Here is a 21,742-nt window from a genome sequence, read left to right on the forward strand (position 1 = left end):
TATATTTTGCGCCTGTCCAGCGTACGCACGAGAACGACAAAAACTGATCTCATCGATTGGGCAGTATCATAGTAGGCCTTTAACCGATGAGGTTGTGTTAGGTCCTTGGCCTGACGTCAGCAGCACAAGTGTGGTCATAGAAGCAGTCGTAGCCTTCTTACAAGCCACTGGACTGGATGCACGTCTTTAGATTTGCCCCAGCGTCACGAACTATATTCTCATCTCCCTACCTTACCATCGTCATTCATCACTCTTTCGCTCCCCTGTCCCCCCTCCCCAGTGTAGAGTAGCAGGCCAGAGCAAACTATAGCTCAGGCCGACCTCTCTGCCTTTCTGTAAATAAATTCTCTCTCTCTCTCTCTCTCGTTCGTAAGTAATGTCAGTACCATTAAACAAACATTTTATTCCTTGTGAAGCCGCGGGCCGCTAGCGTAACATCCGCGGGCCGCGTGTTTGAGACCCCCGTTATATGCTTGCATGCATCACTGTGATCTCGGAAAGGAACACCGACGTAAAGCCTCTACGCCTAGCACAACAGTGAGTATTTAACAGCTGCATGACTAATGTTCACTGCTATTACGTGAGCTGAAAACAATGTTTTTTAACGGATTATAACCGGCATCGACATTTTACCAGCGAGTCGCTTTCATAGGTCACTTCGGATAATCTTCATCTTCCACGCTGAAGTACACCGTAGAAGTCGGAGCCATGCTCATTTCGACTACACGAAGAAACAAACATTGAAGCCAGGGAAAGCACGGAAAAAATATTATGGCTATTGGAAATCTCCGAACGGCAAAAGCAAAATTAAAGTGGACGAAAAAAAGAAAACATTTGGCGCATGTCGAGTTAAAATGTGTTACATATGCCTAATTCACACGCCACAGCACTAAAAAAAAACAGGACAGAGCAAAATTGGATCACGCACAATACAAGCGCCGATCCTCTTTTTATTGCAATAGCAATTATATAAACACTCCCGGCGCATTTTTCGCCGTTGCCTTCGATGCCGCCGTGATGCCGCCCCACGTGCACGCGTACGTCTTATGTTCTGCGTGCTAGTGAAAAAGTGCGAGGGCTAGCAGACGGTCGCGGCGCAAACGAGGAAGAAACACGCGGCGTAGCTCCGGCAGCAACTGCGTACTTTGGACCCGTATCTTGATAGGGATCAGCAGAAGGCTCATACCTTTGTACGTGTTGTTTTCACCGCAAAGTTTGCGTTGAAGCCATAGACAGTACGAAGGTCGATCGCTTCACACTCTGCAGCGGCCGCATTTCCTTAGGGCAGAGTTACGCCAGGTAACATGCTTAAAGAGCTAACTGCTAGCCTTACTTCGTATAAAATTCTACTTCGTTGCTGTCCCGTTCACAGTTTCGCCCTAGCGGCGGAACTGCGACTTTAATTCTTTCCTCTGTTCTCGGCAGTTTAAGGCTGCAGCTCATCCAACAACTAGCCAAGTTTCTATTCTAGTGGACAGAAGCGTAGCCAGAAATTTTATCGCGGGGGGGGGGGGGGGTCAACCATCCTTTTTTATGTTTTTGCGTGCGTTTCTGTGTGTGCGTGTATATATACACATGCAAAATCGAAAAATTTCGGGGGGTTTCCGCCCCCCCCCCCCAACCCGCCCTGGCTAGGCCCGTGCTAGTGGATTACGCGCGCTGAGAGCTAGTGAGCAATGGCATATAAGCTAGTCGCCGTATGCTAATGTAACATATCCATGTATGCTGCCACGGCATTGAGCGGCAACTGGCCAGCATTCCCAGGTCTGCATTCATACACAGGTAACCAAGAAAGTGGACAGGATTGATCAATGAAGCAATGCACACATTACGCAGAAGTACATGTGAGCTCGTCTTTTTCGTACATTTGTGGGTAACAAAATATTGGGCTCCTTAGATCCCTTTATTTATTTTTTTTCCTTTTGAGTGTAGCAAACAATGTCAGCTGCTGCTTATAATATCAAAAACCTCCTTCGCTGTCTTTCATTGTGCAAAAAGCAGTTCAATCACTGGACGGCTGCATCTTCGAGCAGTCCAGTATGGTCAACAACTTCACTTCAACGCTGAAAAGATGGGGGAAGAAATGAGCAGAAGAAATTGTCAGTCATTGACAATAGTTTTTTTACTATAATGCAATGCATAAAAATCTTTTATTAGAGCATATAAGATGACGAGGTCAAGGGGCTTATCAGCATTTGGATGTAGAGGTAAGAAAGAAGAATTGAAATTGAGAGATATTGATGTCCTGCAACACACCATAGTTCATGAGCGTCATTGTGGTGGATGGTTGTGGACTATATTTTGAGCACTCGGACTTTCACAGCGTGTGACGAAAAAATGAAATCACACAACGATTGTGCAGCTGTGGATGATGCTGTTCTCGCCTATGCGGTTTTAACCGTTGACGAGATCGTGGCTGAGTACTATACCGATGCGTACACCAGTGACGAAGTTTAGGAAGAGTTGGATTTTGTCAGCTTTCGGAGCCGCACAATCGCTCTCAGAGATGCTTTCACTTTTGTGAGGCGTTATGTCCCCTACAAGCCACATCCATCTCGCGAAAGCAAAAGTACCACCACGTATGGTCACTCGAGAATATCGCCCCAGGTGCTGGAGCCGACGTTCTTATCAGCCGTAAAGGCACTAGATTTACTACGTAGGAAATATATAATGCCCAAGAGATCATGGCAAGCGTCACATGGCACTGCAGCTGCTCGTCTTGTGCTGGTCTACCGTGAAAAATACCAGCCAATGCCACACGGTATTTTGTGCATAAGTAACAAAATAAATTACGTGCATTTCACTGCAACTCCCATTTTTCAATTTTTCCTGTTTCCCGGCTCTTACATTTTTAATACGGTACCCAGCTTCTCTCTGTTTATTATTTCTTTCAAATACAAAGGTACATGGTTAGTAGTATGCAGACGAGGGTCCCAAAGTCGAGTGACTGCAGTGGGACCCTCAGTTAACAATAACGTTGAAATGATTAATCATTAGAGCATGTTAAAATTACACACTCCAAATCTGAAAAAACATATCAGAGAAGTCCTACTGTAGTAGCCAGGAAATCATTTGTGCCACTCTCAAATGAACTTTAAAGTGATGGGCACTGCATAGTGTACCATGTAAGAACATCAAGTATCGAAGGCATCAGTCGCTTGACACCCCGGGTTTCTGGATGCACTTATTCTAGACGTCTGGTGTGTACTGCTAGAATATAAATAAACTTTAAATTTTGATCACAACAGTCATCTGTTTTGTGTGCCTTCCTGAATACACAGCTGCTTCGTCTTGCATCTACGTGGGGAAATTGGAAAGCTATGCCTCTTTCAGGGATAGAAAAGCGGAATAAAATGTAACATACCTTGTCACTTCAATTGCTCAGGTGCAGTCACAAATTACAAAATCTAGGTAGGTAGGAAGCAAGGTAGGGTGAAAAAAGAAGATGACACAAGATTTCAATGAATAATGGCAGATTCAGATAGTACAAAACTAACATTCATATTTGTAGTAGAAAGCAGTCAGATAGAATGTTGGGCTTCCTGGAATGAACAGGTGCTCAATTCAAATAAGCTGATTTAAAGGACGCACGAAAACGGCTCTTCCTTCAGTGACTGAAAATATAGATGAAATAAAGAAGTTGAGCTAAAGGCATCTGATAACACTGTTTTTAAAAAAGGCACCAAGATAATAAACCTGCAGACAAAAGAAAACTGGGAGCATAGCGACAGACTCAAGAGCAAGCATAATCACGATAATCTTGGTGCTGTTTGTAAGAAGCATAATGAATAAAACACTTCCGTCAGCGTTTCCCTTGCATCATCATATGAGTGTTACTGGTTGCACAATCACACAAATGATTTAGCCAATGAGCCTTTTCTATTCTGGTGCAAATTTCTATGAAAGTTACTAGAGGTTCTAATAATAATAATAATATCTGGGGTTTAACGTCCCAAAACCACGATATGATTATGAGAGACGCCGTAGTGGTCTAAGTGACAGTAAACTCCTGGGAGGGGGGGTTCAGGTGCCACAGCCACAAGATAATTAGGACGCACTCCGTTGTACGATTATTTTGACCACATAGAGTTTCCTAACATGCACGTAAATCTAAGTACACAGGTGTTATTGCATTACCCCATCGAATGTGACCGCAGTGGTAGCGAACCGAACGTGCGTTCTTGAGCTTGGCATTGTGAGACCTTCCCTGCTATGCTACCATAGTGAACTATAGTGTACTACAGTGAACACATGTGCCCGTTGATCTCAGAGGGGGTCGGTTAGTTCAATATGCCCTTTTTGCCTGGCGGAAGGTTTAAAGTGCACACGATGTTCATCCATATGTGTGCTCTGTGCATTGCATATTTCACACAGAGTATGATGTGAGCATGATTGCAGCAAATATTCTAACAAAGGCTGTGACATGTGCACAAAATGTACGCAGCACGACACATTGTTGCGATATCCTGGCTTTCAATGTCCAGTGGATATCATGTAAACATCACAGTGCCACTACGTTATGATTTTAAAAAACATTTTTTTTGCTCAAGTGTGAAAATTCAATCGATGTGCACTTTAGCACCTCCACATACATGAATTGCCCCATTCCCTCAGGTTTGCTCAGGCTGCATCTTTTCTTTAGATAAACGTACGCTACACTGCACATGTATCACAGAATTCTGAATGTTGCGTACTTCGGAGGCAAGTTTTAGTATCGAACAGGACAAAGTGGCTTGTTTACGCACTATTCATGCATTTAACCTTATCTCTGCTACAGTTTTCACAGTAGTACCACGTTCCTGGAAATAAACAATAACTTTCTGCAGCTTTTTTTTTGTCCTGACCTGTAATCAAAAGAGACTGGAAGACAGCAGAATGGGTCAGAGAACAAACAGGGGAAGCCGATATTCCACTTAGCGTTAAGTGAAAGAAATGGACCTAGTCGGGCCCCGCGTGTGTAGAAAAGGCCCGTGGTGGTCAGTTAGAGCGCCGGAATGGATACCAAGAAATGGGAAATGCAGGTGAGGATGGCAGCAAGTTAAGTGGGCTGATGAAATAAAAAATTTCGTAGGCATAAAATGAGCGTCAATTGGAGATCATTCATGATGACGATATGCTCTCCCTGATGGCATTCACCCGCAAAGGGGGATAGGCCAAGAACTGGGCAGCAAGGAGTTTAAGGTAACGACCTACGAAGCTAAAAAACGCTGGAAATTTAGACTAAAGATAAAACATCGAATAAATGAAAATGCTTAACAAGCAAGCGGTCGGGCTATCAGTATTGATATATGACGACGATAATGAGATTTCAAACCAAGAATATGAACAGATAAAAAAAACTAACACGGTAATCTTTTTGTTTCATTTATGTAAATGAACACAGCAGAGCAGGCATCCCTGCGGCTATAACCTAATGTAGTGCTGCCAAATGACAAAATTACTGCATTTATTAATTCTATCCTCTGAAGCGAAGCTACAAGGTATCTTTTTCTGTGATTATAATATCGGCTACAGAATAAAAAGAAATGGTCTACTGTTTCGGATAGGCATTCATCACGCAGTGGACATAGAGGAGGCCAAGAATGACGATGATCAAGGGAAGTCAACCCACAGGTGCCACTGATGACGTTAGAGAACAAAATTAAAAGATGGAGGCCAGCTCTCTTACCTTATGTTTACTACCAGAGGTAGCCACATCACTAAACATCATCGCATTCCCGCAGTTGTTGGCAACGTTCCTTTGGCATCGTTTGTGCACATTCAGGCGGCATGCTGTATATACAAAGAAAACATACCCACTGATGCTCACAGCAAGACTACTTCGCTGTGTTTCATTAGAAAGATGAAGTGAAAGCATTATTGCACTCTTTCTCTTATATGTTTGCTTTTCTTTTGTCAATAATCAGCAGTTAATTACTAACCATATTTAAAAATTCATATCAAAAATTCTTGGCCAATCCCCCAGTGTGGGTATGAGCCATATGTAGGGGCACAACAACAACAACAATTAATAATCTTGATGCTGCCCTATCCTGCTATTCACTACTAAAGATTAGGCCCGTGCCAATATTTATGCGCTTCAAATATTGGAGCGAGTATTACACTGTTTGAATTCGCTTCGACATAAATTTTTGAAACTTCGAAGTACTCAAAACAAACGAATAGGCGTAATTTAATGCATGTAACCCACTTGAAAAGGTTGTTCCACTGTAGCATGAAGCCGGTATGCCGTGAAACCACCTATTCAGGGGAAATCCGCACTGCCGCAAAGCCCCACTTCAAGGTTAGGCGTGCATATTAAGTGCGCTCCGATTAACGTTCTTTCAAAGTTTAAAAGCGTGTCACACAGGCTCATATGGTCTAGGTATGGTACATTTCAAAACGTAACGTATTTTATCACTCTAACTTGCACCATGCTACCATTTAAATTGGCCTGAAAATTATTCTGTACTAATCACCATTATCTTCGACTTCGCTTCGAAGCAAAATAGCGATATTCGCAAAAGCCTGCTAAACAGTGCTGCATTAGTTCAGCCCTGGGAAGATATAACGTTATGAATAGCATCTCTGTGCTGATAACAAAGAAACCTGGATAAATATGCAGAAAAATTACACGGATGCAATGAAAACAAGCTACAAGTAATGGGAAACATGGAAGCTTGAAGTGATGCAACATCACTGCATCGTGAAGTCATGCGAAACTGGAGCCAAAGTTTTGGCAGAGGAACCTGTCTTCGTCAGCAGACAAGTCTACTTGTCAAAACTGAATGTCACTGAATGTAGCACTGAATGTCGCTCCAGAGACATTCATTGTTCAATTATTTTTTGATGCACACGACAATGCATACAGCACAAGCTACCTTTGCAATGCACCCCTTGCTCAGTCAGGCCAGTCAGTATTGTCCCACAGTGGTCGCAGAAGGTCGGCCGTCTGTAGCTTCGAACAGCAAACTGATGTGGGTTGTTGGCATTAAGCTCGCTTCCAGCAGCCAACTGCAGCATACAGACATGATTTTAGTTTTTTTCCAAAACGGGCATTGCAGCCTTGGAAATGGCTGGATGAAATGTTCCTTTTTTTTTTCCTTTGCTGTGTTGAACAGGTTGTGCCAATAGTATGAAGAGGAACACCCAATTTGCATTACGCACTGCCAATAAGCATATCCTCTGTTTTGATGCAACTAGAGTTTCCTTAAATAGAAGAACTGCTTAGGACGCGTTAGAGAGTGATGGGGCAACCCACACTATTGCAGTAATCGTTGTTTCCGATTTGATAAGAGGTTCTTTTTCAACTATCACCCATTCTACTTGTGTCACAAGCCATCTCACATGCTTTTAAAAGGGCCTCTCACTAGGTTTGCACAATGCCGGAAAACAAATGCGGCATGTAGATCAGCAAGCGGCGATCGTGTTTACTAAGTACGACGAAACAGTCGTGTGGGGTGAAAATAATCAACAGCTTATAAAAAAAGGTTGCATGCCTCGAGTGAGGGTGAAATTTGTGCACACACATGCCTTGCACAAGACACACTGCTTGCAACATTGTCAAACATTACACAAGGCTTTGGGGAATGATCCAATATGATAAGCGTAATTCTAGCCACCACTTAAAATGTGCAGTGAAGTAAAATAGGAAGAAAAGAAAGGAAAGGAGGGGCTTTTCACATAATGTTACGTAGTATCTTGGCTATGGCACATGGGAAAATGCAGAAAGGAAACTCTGCGGATGTTTGCCGAGGTAGGGAGGGGGACAGAAAATCTGCATCTGCCATTAGCAGTGAATTTTGCCTTCTGGCAGCATGGTAGGAGTACTATTCAATATCTTATAACTCATCAATGTATGTTTGAAAGAGCATGAAAGACATGCTGTCACATATAAGTGCGTGCTAATAAACACGCACTCTTCCGCCACATTTTGAGGAACCTACCATCGTTCAACATCATAATAATCTGCTCGTGAGAGAAACGGTCGAGTCGTATCATATTTGGAAGGCAAAATATTCATGTATCAGTCATCTATCAGTGTTATTCTGTAGTCAGAAAATGGCGCATCTTGACAACACACTGAAAAGATTTGTCCAACCTTGTCACCAGAGGTGTACAAGTGCAGGAGATGAAAAGAAGTAGTAATGCGCCTATGCTACACATTATATTTGTATGCCAATTTCAGTGGTCACGTGACTATTTTGCCTGTTCATTTCAATTAATTATGCTCAAGTCGAGAACACGTTCTGCTGTCGTCTGATGTGCACTATTACAATCGGATTAAGCTTAACCAACTTGCCCAGATGTAAGTTTTGCTGCTCACAGATTGCACCACAGGAAGCGTCATTTGGTAACATTAGGCCCACGCGAATATTCGAAAGAATACTACAGTATTCAAATTCACTTCCACGTAAATTCAAAATTTCCGAAATTTCAAAGCATTCAAAACGAATAAATAAAGTATTTTATCGCATATGACCCGGTTGAAAGGGCGATGTCACTGCAGCATGAAACAACCATGCCATGAAAGTGCTTATTCAGGGGGCAATCCGCAATGCTGCAAAGCCGCAACTTCATAGTAAAGTGAGCATATTATTAGGCACCTTGTCCCCGATTAATTTCTTCTTAAAGTTCAAAAGTGTACTATGCAAGCTTATATGGGTTAAGTACGGCAAATTTTAAAATGTGACGTAGTTTACTGCTTAATAGCTTTCAATCTACTATTATTCCAATTCTGCTACCATTCGAATTAACTTCGAAATTATTTGACACAAATTACCATTCGCTTCTACTTCAACTCGTAGAAAAAAATTAATATCTGCACAAGTCTAGGCAGCACGCACGAAAAATAGATGGTACATAAAGCGAGCACATTTAGATAAGACCAGTTTGTGACCAGCCTGTCTGTACAGCATCAGTGGCACACGCTAATTCCCTATGCCCAATGAGGAAGTAGATGACAGCTTGATGACTCAATACAAAGAACCACTGGTCATCCTTAGTTAACACCTACACTAGAGAAGGAAAGATGCAAGTTTTTCAGTGCCACAATGCAGACTTCATTTGTCGGCTTACCTCGTCGTCAATGCTTTCGCTCGTACTCGTGCATCTGGTGATCACCATCGCGTGACATCGCTTGTGAACAACACATGTGCAGGCTGCATAAAAAGAAAAAAAACTGGTAGTGGAGTTTCTCGTTGATCATGTTTTCCTAAAGACACTGTGCCCTCTTGAGCGCCACTTGTCAAGTTGTGTATTCTTTATGTCTTATTGTTTCATTTAGTATGCGTTTTCTATTTTTACTTTCAGCACAACGTAACGCAGTGGAGTTTTTGGACACCAGTTGCCAGGAGTATTACAAGCCGCAGCAGGAGCTCAACTATGCATGGTCAATCTCAATGTAAGAAAGAATTTATCTCCGACATGACCATCGTTACAGTTAAATTCAAGAATTTTATGAGGTGAGACCACAATATAATTATGACATGAATGTTTGGAAAGGCTGATAAATTAATTAGCTTTAGCACTTTCCTTGCCATAGTTGGATGGGTGACCTTGGATTAATATGGACCACCTAATGATCTCTGACATGAACCTAAATCTAAATATATGAGCGTTTTTGCCACTATGGCTGTGAATCAAACCTGAGCTCTCATGCTTAGCAGCACAACAGAACAGTCACTAAGCTTAGAATAACAGAGAGCTGAGCTAGTTGGTACGTATTCATGCTAAAAGACTGGGCGTGCAAACAGGGACAAAAGAGACACCACACCACCACATGGACACCACAAACAGCGTTTGGACTTCTTTCGTGTGTCCGTGTTTGCACGCTCTGTCTCATTAATGTCACTAAGCTGCCAACAAGGCTGCAGGTACGGTGTAGCCACCCTTTTACAGACGCCAATTTTGTCTTTAAAAGTTTCTAAACAGTTCTAACCTCAGTTTAATTCACTGAAGTAGGCAACTATTCAATTTTATCCACTACTTTTTCGAATGCATGAATAGTTATAGAACGTGGCTCATTCTATCTATTTCTCTGAACCAAATAAGTGAACAGGGACAGGGTGACGAGGCAGTTGCAATCTTTTGCGAGGTGCACCTGATTGTACTGTTCAGACAGTTATGTGACATCGCTGTAAATACTTTTCATTTACATCTAAATACAAGGAACTGTAGCTACTTAGCTACCCTGTATAGTTTGGCACGTAGAAATGAGTACCTCTAAGACACTATATGAGCAAGACAAAGAAAATAGGCAAACATAGAAAGACAACCGATCCGTAGAAGAGCTGTATTTTTGTTCGTTCTTCTTCAGTAGCAGTAAGAAAAGTGCTGACGTGAAACTTGTGACTTTTCATTTTGTACTTTAAAATACCGCCATCGGTGTTTCATTTGAGCTAAATTTGTTTGGTGCTAGGACCAAACTCATTCGCTCAGTAGTTGTTACCGTAAAAGATGTAAGAAGCTCCAGGACTTATATTAATATCTTTTTTTGTAGGTTTTCAACATTAAAGAGCTTAAGAAATGAAAAGCAAATTTCCTATCAGTCCTCGTTTAAAGATACAAAGCAAGAAACATAATGGTTTTCAAAAAGCATGCTGTCATTTACCTTTGCACTGGTACCCTTGCTTTCCAATGCCCCTGCGAAGCCGAAACAAGAAAAAAAAAGGACAATTAACATTTACAATTACCAACGCAATAGAATTAGGAGAGTTAGTGAAAGCCCCTCTATTACATATTATGAGATGTGTACAGCCTTCCTGCAAGTAATGCCGCAAAGAAAAATTCCAGGCTATCCCAAAACCTGCAAGCAAAGATGCCTCGATGAAATAGAAATATTGAGAAGGTTATCTGATATCAGAATCTTGGTTTTGGCTAGTTCATAGTGAGTCATATTCAAAAAGCTTTGCAGTGCGAATTACATTGGGAGAAAGAACACAAAGAACTGGACGATTGTCGTTTGCGTTCTTTGTCCTCTTAAAAATTTTGACATGAATTTCTTTGAATATGGCTACCTTCCAGCTTTAATGTTGGTCTCCGTACAAAATTGTGCTTAACAGGACTTTTACAGTGAAAGCTGTTATGAGATCGCAACGGCCGTTTTTGGCGCCGTAGTTGTCTGCCGCCGCCGCCAGTGTCCATAACAGCTATCGCGTGAAACAAGAAAAATATATCCAGGATGAAATGGGGTTCGAATCTGGGCCCTTCTGTGTGGGAGTCCAGTATTCTACCTCAGAACCGTGCCGGTGCATGAAACTGCTTTGCAAAAAGACCCTATACAGGCTTCATGTCAGGAAGGAACAACATTAACATATGTAATACAGCGTGGCAGAAGAGTAAAATAACAACCATGCGTCACACAACGCGGATTCTGTAACCAGGCGTCATACAATGCGATTCTAAAAAGACAGGGCGTGCAAACACGGACACAAGAAAGAAGTCAGGACACCACAAACGCCGACTAACAACTAAAGAGACACCGACGTGGTTTTGCAGTAATTGCAACAGGCGGCGGCATCTTGCCGCAGACGAGGCTCGAGACGGCATTGTAAACTAGGCACGTTAGTGTGGTGTATTTCAGTGTACTTTGACTGTGTATGTGAATGATGGCGTCTTTAGTTGGCTTGCCGCATAGTGAGGGCAGCAAAGCGTGAGAACGTGGAGGCGGAGACAGGTCTCTGAGAGAAACAAAGTTCTCTGCTTCATTGGCGGAGTATCAAAAAGGATTGGTCCCATAAGGCGGTCTCAAACGAGACAGGGTGGATTTAAAGGAAGAATTAGGAGAGGAAGGGAGGGAGAGCTTGGTGCTCGACGGAGAGATTGCGGAGGGGACAGAGGTCGTGCTTGGCGCCGACTCTGATCCAGGGACGAAGGACTTACAGATGTTCTCTTAAGGGCTTGAACGCTTGGTGCGGGTCCAGCCCAGTTGTCGCGAGAGCTGTTCAGTGGCCGCCCCGGCCTTTTTTTTTTTTTTTGTCATAAAGTGTAAAAGTGTGTAAATAAACTCAAGTTTGCCAGGATTTGAACAACCGGGCCTGTCCAGTCCTTCAACATGTTGCCACGATCATCCGAACCATCGGGATCACCTCCATCGACCCAATCTTAACTGATGGCATAGTGGCTGCTTACCTACTTCACAAAAATTATGATGATTTATAGCGTAGTGGGTTCCTCGCAAGTACACTTCTATTGGTTGCCAAGGAAGCCCATAAGGCTCCCACGATCCATTTCCTCAGGGTCTCAATAAAGTTATTTCTCTCTCTCTCTCTCTCTTTCTCGCGTTAACGTATGTTATAAAGCGTGGTGGGAGAGTGAAATAGCGACCGGGCGTCACACAATGCGAATTACACAACTAGTGGGTCGTTTTAAAGCTTCCAACCCATTACAAAGGGCTCAGCCATAATTCTTCATCGTCATTAACCGTCGCATCAACATAATGCCTGACAGATGTGTAGCTGGTACCTCGCTTCTACGCAGAATGATGAATAATGGCGTAGTGGGTGCTTCCCAACTTCACAAAAATTATGATTTATGGCGTAGTGGGTAGTGCTAGTGGCGTAGTGGTTAGTGTTAGTGCCTTGCTAGTGTACTTGTATTAGCAGCCCCAAGAGAGTTTATAATGGGCTCTAGAAATGCCGCTCTTCCAGCTTTCGCTGTGACTGTGCTGCGCTTTCCGCGCAGGCCTGTATTTTTTTTTTTTTGTTCTGTCTACTGTGAAGCATAAAAAAGAGGCAGAACCCACTTCATGATGAACGCTGATAATGAGATTAAAATGATGCAATGCAGCGATAGCTTCTTTGTTTGTGCATTGCTGAGTTCAAATCTCAGTTACTGACTTCATCTTTACAAGCCTGTACTGCAGTTCAATGCTCTTTGCTCAGTGCACACAATGTCATCATTATGTTCATTTCTTTCCCCACAACCGCCTCTGTTTAACATGAGCGCTCTCACTTCTTCGTAGCTGACTTCTTGAATTTCTCGTAGACTTCTTAGCTACTTAAAGGAGGAACGCAAGAAAATATGGGAGGCCCTGAAATCACATTCTTGAAGACCTAAGTTCAGTGACTTTTGTGCGCTATCTTCCTTTGCAGCTCCAAACAGCTCACCAGAGCACGGGTGCACAAGCTTTGGACTTCCAATTCCACTATGATCAGGCACTAAGTGAATACTGCCGATGCAAGTGAGAACGAAACCTACGAAATTTACAGATGAACTTTAATATAATGAACTCTGTTATAACGAAGTAAATCAGCAATTGCCTTGCCAATCACGCGGTGTTACAAATATATGTTTACAACAAATTTTCAGATATAGTAAAACCTCGGTAATACGGTCACGGCTCGTACGAATTTCGGGGTGATACGAACTTTTCTGTGGTCCCGGCCAAGGCCCATTAGCCTGCAATGTATTGGAGTTCGGTTGCTGCGAACCGATTTGCGCCCCGTGACGTTTGATACGAACGTACGTTAGCGCACAGGTACGAAGAGGTGCTGCCTGCGCTGTCGCAGAAGACGCGGCAGTCTCGCGCGGGCGTGGGCATGCGCCCTGCGCGATCATCAACGGTGCGTTGTTGCCTCCAAGATAGTGCGTGCGAACCTTGGAGGCCTTTATGCGCCTTCGCGTTTAGATTGCAGATGAAGTTGACGTCGCGCTTTTTTTTTTTCCCCGACGCGTTCACGCGTGCTCCTGTGCTCGAGGCAGCAGCGTCTTTGTACTGTGTTAACACGTGCCTGACACGTCGATGCAAGCCATGTCCCCGCAATCAGACGTTCTATGAAACAAGACTGAAACTTGGGCTGCGGGTCCGTTATGAAGTCTCATGAAAGGTGGACAAAAACCCCAAGAGACGAAGCGGACGGTCTTGGCGAAGGAGCTTGGCCTCTATCTATCGTGTGCAAAGGGCTTTTTAAGCCACTTTCGCCGCAGTACTCTGTTGCCTCGCAAAAGAGCGGAGTAAGATTAGGAAGGGGCAACCAGCGGTCACGGGGCACAACATATCTGGTCCATTAATTACGCACGCACGCATGCACCGTATATCTACGAGTACAAGTATGATCCTTGACGTCTAAAAACTTTACTGGCAATCATTCAGAGGCGTTCATGACGTAACTGCGGCCCTGGGAAACACTAAATCAAAACGTATGCCAACTTTCTTTTGTCGCATACTAATTTTCCATGTTTTCTGGTGATACGAATTTCGGATGATACGAATATTTTTGGTAACCCCGCGAGATTCGTATCACCGAGGTTTTACTGTATATGACAAAGTAATTTTTGTGCCAGATGAGACTTCGTTAAGTGAGGTTTTACCATAAAAGCTTTCATGAAAGCGACATGCGCCTGTGCTCTCCCGTGGCTCGTTGAAGATGATGACGAACGCCCACGCCACAATTTAACAACAGCCTGCAGGTGCTTCTGGCTCACACTCACAGCTCACGGAGCCAAAGCTAAATTCTCAGGCTCCCATATCATGCTTCAAGCACGGCTTGTAATGTAAACGAAACGTGGTGTGAGAAATGCACGGGACACTGAGCGTGGCTGCCTGTGAGCATGCACGAGCATGGTTGCCATGGCAACATTTACATTTGAGCCACCACTCGCAGCGCTCCTTTGAAAAAACAAAATGATGTCACTTCCTTCATTACCTCTTCAATGAAGCCCAGTTGGCTGACGCATTTCCTAATATTCCCTTCCTCCATAACTGCTTGTCTATCTGGGCAGCGGCACAGTACTCACGCCAAGCAACTGAGGTTGGCGAGGGAGAGGTTAGACAAGCATATCATAACAAAAATTGCACAAAGTTCTATTAGAATCCTAATTGTATTGTAACAATAAGAACAGGTTACACTGAGACAAGCCATTTTTCAATGCAGACACCATATGCAATTTTAAAATTGTGAACACATACTCAGACCACTTACATGGTGGTTTCCAGGCCTATTTCAAATTCAGTCGGTTTATCATTCACAAAAAAATGCTAAAAATAGGCCTGGATTTATTTTTAAAAATGACGAAAACTGACAAACGGAAATGTAGGTTAACAAAGTAGTGTTCAGTGGCTGTTCTTGTCCCATTTTGAAGCTGCTCTTTCCACCAGTATTCCAATATTAAAACTGAAGCGTTTTACTTCGAAGCAAGCTCCAGTACAAAAATACAATAGACTTTCATTAAACGGAACCTGAAGGGACCAAGAAAATGTGTTCCATTTAACAGGAGTTTCGTTTATTGAGAGACGAACAGAGTTACAGTGTTCCATTTACGCAGCTGTTCCGTTCCAGACGCAGTTGTTCCATTTAAGCAGCGATTTTCGTTAACCCTTTGTGTGACAGTGGGACACATACGTCCTACTTTTCCGTTTGCAGAAAAAATTTTCTCCCACATCACCCGTTGCAATTAGCGCAATGCTAAGTAATCCGTATGTTACCCAAGTCTTCGTAACCTCGAGAGAAATTCTTTTACTGCGCTTTCGAAGGGTGGAATCAGTGTTACAATTGCGCTGAATTTCCATCTTTTTTTTTTTTAGATAGCTTCTGAATTTTCCTCTTCTTCAGATAGAAAGAACCTACCAATTAAAATTCCGGATAATTTCCTCTTTTTCTGGTTTATCAGAGAGGCCACTTTAGCTTCCAGTCATCACGTGCTTTTGTAAATTCACGAAATAACTAGGCCGATAAATGCATTAAAACGCAATCTCCTGCGAAATTGCCACGCTCATCCTTCAGCATGATTGCGGATATTGGTGCGTGGAAATATTTTTCTTGATATCATACACCTCCTGAAAAGCAAGGACATATTCAGGGACAACTGCCGTACTCGACAATTTCGTCAGCCAAAGCAAGGACAGGCAAATGGAGAAAAAAATAGTTTATGCACGCAGTGAAGCAAGCTTTACAGGAACAGACCCCCAGCGCTATGAAGGCTCGCAGGAGGTGCAGGTGCACGTGGTGTTCTACTGCTGGAAATGAGGTCCGCACAAGTTTCCTCAGAACAACTTGCGAAGTGATACTATGTGCCACTTGCATTGGCCGTTTCGTCCCAAATACCCGTCGGTGCAATCGTTAGACAGTGCCTTCATGGGACACTGGGACAAGGTTTTCCCACTTTTTGAAAACACTCTCGAGTGGGACATACATGTCCCACTTTTTTTCAGTAAACTACTGGCTTGATTTTGATGAAATTTGTTTTATACTATTTTTTGCGGTTTATATCAATATACCACAGCCGGTTTTTATGTCACCGTGTCAAAAACGTAGGCAAACCTACAAAGGGTTAACTGAGTCTACTATGTTTCCAGCACAGGTATGCTTTAACTGGGCAAGTGCCATGGCTCAATAAAATCTTTTTCATGCATGATAAAATGAGTCGTGCAAGATAGCACATTGACATTGCCGACAAAATTAAGCAGATCTCTCCGAATGGCAACTGTTAAATAAGTGTGTTGTGTTATACTGCGGTATGTGCAATGTTCTGTGTTGTTGTTGAAGAATGATTAAACGTATTGCGACCTGATTTATCAGTGTGTGAACGTCAGGGAACTTCACAGAATATCATGGGCAAGTGTCAAAAAACAACGGGCATCAAACTGCCAAAATCCAGGCAAACAAGTACTCGAGCCTTGTGGTTACCATTAACACTGTGGCTTCATTCCTTTGTCATTATTATCTCCTGCGATTAAACGTACATACATTTACATATATTGTCCTAATAACATTCAAAATGTGAATCTTAGTCTTATATTTATTTATTTCGTGTACGTTGTGCTGCATCTTGGCTATGCTTCCTCTCGTGGCTGTTGGGTCCAAAAGAATTTTCTGGCTTCACACAATTTTTCAACCACCTCGCCATATAACGCAACACACAACAAGTTTCAGAGGCCATATAGCACCCTGGAATCTTGTAACTTGTTATTGCTACATTCTTTGTCTTGAACATATATGCTAGTTTTCGTTTTGTTTTTTACACCCTTTAAATATTTATATGCATGGTTCATCTGTTGCTTTTTTTTTTTTTGCTGTTGTCGCTGTTATGGTTACCTTGCACTGTGGATTTTCCCTTTTTATTTTCCTAATATGAAGTCCACTTTACTTTGTATGCCCTCTCCTGTATAGTCCTGAAAAGGTCCACAGTATTGAAGAAATAAACAAATATTAAATAAACTTGAAGCACATGACAAGCCTCTCACCAGATGAAGCCATGGCAACAGGAGCAGAAGCTGGGCTGCCGCAGAAGCGTGGCTACAAACTTGTGGCCGTTGACCTCGTGCACCTTCTGCCGTGCGGCACTCTGGCATTGGAGGAGCGCCTGCCGTTCCCTCGACTCATGTTGGTACTCTTCTGCCACATTTTCTCCTGCGAGTTGTTGTTGCTCTTTATTCATGCACAAACACACAAACACATAAATTCTCCAATAGTATACAGAAGAAGCTCCCACAGCATGTCAGGGGACGACCTCCTGTTACAGAATACAGCAGAACCTCATTACAACGAAGCCCTATACCACATGGAATGACTTTGTTATAACCGGCAATTCATTATAAATGTACATTCACAACATTGCGCAGGTACCAACACAATTCTTCGTTTACTTCGCTATAACCGAAAATTCATTGCATCCGTATTCGTTGTGCCGAGATTCAACTGTAGACACAAAAAAAGAATGTCAAATATGATGAAGCAGTATAAGATCAAGTTACAGTGGCAAGTGTGCACAGAAAATAACTGAAAAATAAACACTTCGTTGAGTAAGAACAGACATAAGAATGAAAGTTAGTGCATTAATACTTAATCGAATGTATCATTTTGGTTCTACTTTATGAAGTTAATATTTCATCATGTGCTCACTCATGCAGTTTTCACAGATGCATCACAAGTGTATATTGACTTGCCTGTCATGTCTTATTTAAGAACGAAGGAGAGCGAAGTGTTTGAGGGCTTTGTTTCTTTGCTAGACACAGCCGAATGAATCCAAGTCAAGGAAGGCTAAGGGGGCATGATTTGTTGTAGTCGTCTTGGTATAGTAACTGTGGTATATCTGGTATACTTGGTATAACTGTGGTATAGTAACCGTGGTATAGTAACTGTAGTAACTGTGGTATAGTAACTATGACATAACCTGAAAGGAATGAAAGTGGACAAAACAACACCCCTTCCGAAGGTGTGGCCTGAACCCACAAACAAATACCCTTCTGTCAATTGGGTCTGAACCCACAACCTTCAAAAGTTGTGGGTGCGGGCCCCACCAACGGGCAACAAGATAGGCCGATGGAACCAACGGTCTTTTACTAGTGGCCACCTTGAGCAAACGTGTGGACTATCCCATTAACAACGATGATCTAAATATATAGACAGTTAATTACCCAAAGTGCGCATTACTTACATGGCTCTCTAAGCTCACATGTGAAATTGTGCGTCGCATTCGAAAAAAATACTGCCTAATTGTTTCCAGCTCATGCTCTTCCCTAGTAATTTTTTCTGCATTTTAAAGGCGTGAATATATACCCTTGTATATGGGAGAAACACTAATGCAACCCATCCATTATTGGTAGCACCTCTGTAGTCGAGAATTAAACTTCAGAGGGACAGTCTGTTGGGCTAGTTGGGCTAGACTTAAACAGTGTGAAAGTATGGAGAAGGACACAGGCAGATGTCATAATATAGGAGTACTACGAGATACGCGATTGTAGGGCGTCCGTATCAGATTACATAGTGCCTGAGAATGGTGCCACCAAGTTCCATGATCACCTTAACATGTATTTTCAATCTAAACATTACTATTTTCCCTTCTATTATTGCTTGTCATCACCGATGCACTGTATGATTTCTTCTTGGCACTGTTATCCTGTGTTTCTGCAAATGCGCCTCTGATTGTTGTCATGCTTTTTACACCATGCTGTCTCCCCTTCTCTCTTTACTTTATTTTTTTAGTCAGCACTTGTTAATGACATGCTTGCACACAGCGTAGAAAAGCACCTTCACATTTTGCCCATAGTACAAATGCTAAATGTATTTCTTACAGAGCTACTGATCTTAGTATTACATTGCTGCTCTTGCATTATTGCATTTTCACAGTGCTTACAAAATATTCATCCACGTACGTATGGTGTTTTCACTCCTGTATACCATGTTATTTTTCATTATCACCCCCTTTAATCTATGCCTCACTTGGGGCTCTGTGATGTACATTTAAATACCTAAGTAAGTAAATAAACAAGTTCCATGGGCCAGCAGACAAGCTGTAACTTCATCTCAAGCACTTTGTTTGCTTAAAAACATCTTGAACCAAGAGCTCTCAATTTTAACTACAAGTGCATCTGAATTCAAGGAAACTCTGCGCAGTTTGAACGTGGCAGTAAATAAGCGGTACATGACAGAAAACATGCAGCAACACAATTCAGTAAATTGCTCAGTTTTGGAGACATACCCCGTACAAGGTTGATGACAGCATGTAGTTTCCCTTCGGGCTTGAGGTCAATCTGTGAATCATGTTATATTTTTCATCACTAAACGTAACCAAGGCAATTACAGTGCATGCAACATCAACAGTGTGTTTTCAAGCCAAAGAAGTACAAAAAGTGTGCTGTCGGAATAGTGTAGAAGGGTAGGAGAAACTGTCTACATTATGCTTCCCTTACTCTTTTACAAGGCTGCAAAACGAACGCTTTTTCAAAAAGCACAGACCAAGACATTGTAGAAACTGCATGACATCAAAATGTTAAAGCTTTTTTCAGTTCATTTCTGCGTGGGTGCAGGTGGGGTTGAGGTACGTTACACAGAGGAGCGAGAGTATTGCCGGCCCCTAGCTAAGCAATACCACACACCTTAATGTATGTGTGTATGTATGCATATATATGAATGTACATAAACTGTAAAAATATATGGGGGAGGTGGGGGAGGATGATTGATGCCCCAAACGTACCCCCTGGCTACACCTAAGATTAAGTGGTTTTCGTCTTCTCTTCCTTAATACCACCAAAGAAATCCCATTGCTATAAATATTGTGCGTGTCTTGTTAGTGCCATCGAGTCTTGTAACACAGTGGATGCATGATTACCGTTGTCATCTATTTATTCAGCAAGTTCTCCAAGACGTTTCCCTATGGCCTGATGAATACCATCTAACCATCACGTCACAGGCGTTTCGCTAGCATTAAATTTTGCTCCACTAAACCCCTCCTAACGTTACCAGAAAAACTAGATTTCACGCCCGTTGCTTCGAATGAACATTCGGGATCAATCCCCTTGATGATCCTACCGCACCTGTAGGGAGGTCAAATTATGCGCGCCTAAAACCAAAACCGAAAGTTATGCTGAGTTGCTCTCTCGCGTCGTTTGGTGCGCTACAGTCAATACGGCCGCTGGGCGTATCCTTTCTTGTTTGTTTGTTTATATTTCTAACCTCTTTGCATGCGAGGCATGTCCAGCGCACGACGCACTCGACTCGAGCTATAAACACGCAACCGAATGTAATAACCGTGACGTTTGAACACGTTGGTAAGCCGTGAGTACCTTTAGAAGCGCGAACCGGACACGGATGTAAAGGCACGCCAACAGTCATTGCGTGTGTACTGTACTTCGTCCGTGTAACGCGTCAAGAACTATCACACGCTCACCCAAACGTCGCTGTCGTGGCCACTTGTTCTTTTCGTCGCTTCCACGAGCTCGTCGAAGGTGACGCTGCCCTTAGCAACCGGCAAGTCGTCCGAAGTTGGCGTCGCCACGCGAAACACCGTGAAAGCCAGGCTTCGCGCGCCGTGGACGTCGGCCGTGAGAGACTCGTTCCAAGCGGTCGTCCCCGGCGGTTTAGTGCTCGAACGACTGATGAACATGCCGTCGACGCTGAGGGCGAGGTAGTACAAGTACGAGTCCCTCGAAAATCTCACGTCATCCGGCGCTTGCAGATCGATTGGGTCCATCAGATCGGTCACTTCGCACGTTTCCACTTTGACGGTGCCCGTAAACCGGCCCGTATCCGCAGTACCTTTTCTCTTCGAAGCCGATTTCGTCGTCTCAGACGGTCTGTCGTCCCCAGCAGCCCTGAGAGCACCGTAGTTCAGCACTTGAGCCATGTCAGTGCGTAATAAATGCGAGCGTCGCAACCGAGACCGGTGTTTTGTTTAGGAGCGCCCCAGCAACAAGGCGAAACTAGCTCGGTCGGTGACGGCGAAGGCATGGAAGAAGGAATTTTTGCTCCTTTCTCCGTGTGGGTGAAGGCAAGGGTCGCGCAATGCATGCACCCGCTTCATTGGCTCAATCGACGTCACGGGAACGGAGGAAAGACACATTAGGAGAGAGAACACTAGTTCTTCCTACACGGTCATGGCCAGACATTGATGTACGCGACATAAACATCGCCCCCGTGGCACAGGCGAGGAGACAACTCTCTCTATTTGATGTCACACATGTTGTAAGCTCTTTATGCTTTTCATCGTAGCCGGACCTCGATAGAGGCAGCTACGCTTCATTTCTAGGATTTCATACTAGCCTTAATTGCACTATGCCGCATCGTTTCCTGCTTTTCACTGACGATGTCAACACGCTTAAATGCGAGAAGGTAATAAAAGGAGTAAAAAAAAATCACAATCACACCATACAACGCATGCAACACTGCCAAGAAAGCGCGCAATCGTACGCAACTTGTGACGTAGTGCGCAACGCTTTTAGAAGTTGTTCTACGTAGCTGTGCAGCTGAAATGTGAACTTGTTTGAAATAGCGTATTCAATATCTATCAATTAAAAAAAAAAACGCTAAGTAAAAAAAAAGTA

The 21,742-nt window shown here is 43.1% G+C and overlaps 1 protein-coding gene across 1 annotated transcript; it reads right to left on the reverse strand.

The window, feature by feature from the left end:
* Positions 1-1,855: 1,855 nt before the first annotated feature.
* LOC119402338 (calcium-independent protein kinase C) lies at positions 1,856-21,324 on the reverse strand. The gene is made up of 9 exons (XM_037669482.2): positions 20,590-21,324; positions 19,402-19,453; positions 17,165-17,330; positions 10,592-10,623; positions 9,058-9,140; positions 6,861-6,993; positions 5,669-5,772; positions 3,365-3,407; positions 1,856-2,063 (listed from the first exon to the last, which is right to left on the reverse strand). The coding sequence occupies exons 1-8, from the start codon at positions 21,043-21,045 to the stop codon at positions 3,399-3,401; spliced, it is 1,035 nt and encodes a 344-aa protein (XP_037525410.1). The 5' UTR covers positions 21,046-21,324; the 3' UTR covers positions 1,856-2,063; positions 3,365-3,398.
* Between the last annotated feature and the right edge of the window lie 418 nt (positions 21,325-21,742).

Source organism: Rhipicephalus sanguineus, chromosome 8 (genome assembly GCF_013339695.2).
Source record: "Rhipicephalus sanguineus isolate Rsan-2018 chromosome 8, BIME_Rsan_1.4, whole genome shotgun sequence".
Taxonomy (NCBI): Eukaryota; Metazoa; Arthropoda; class Arachnida; order Ixodida; family Ixodidae; genus Rhipicephalus; species Rhipicephalus sanguineus.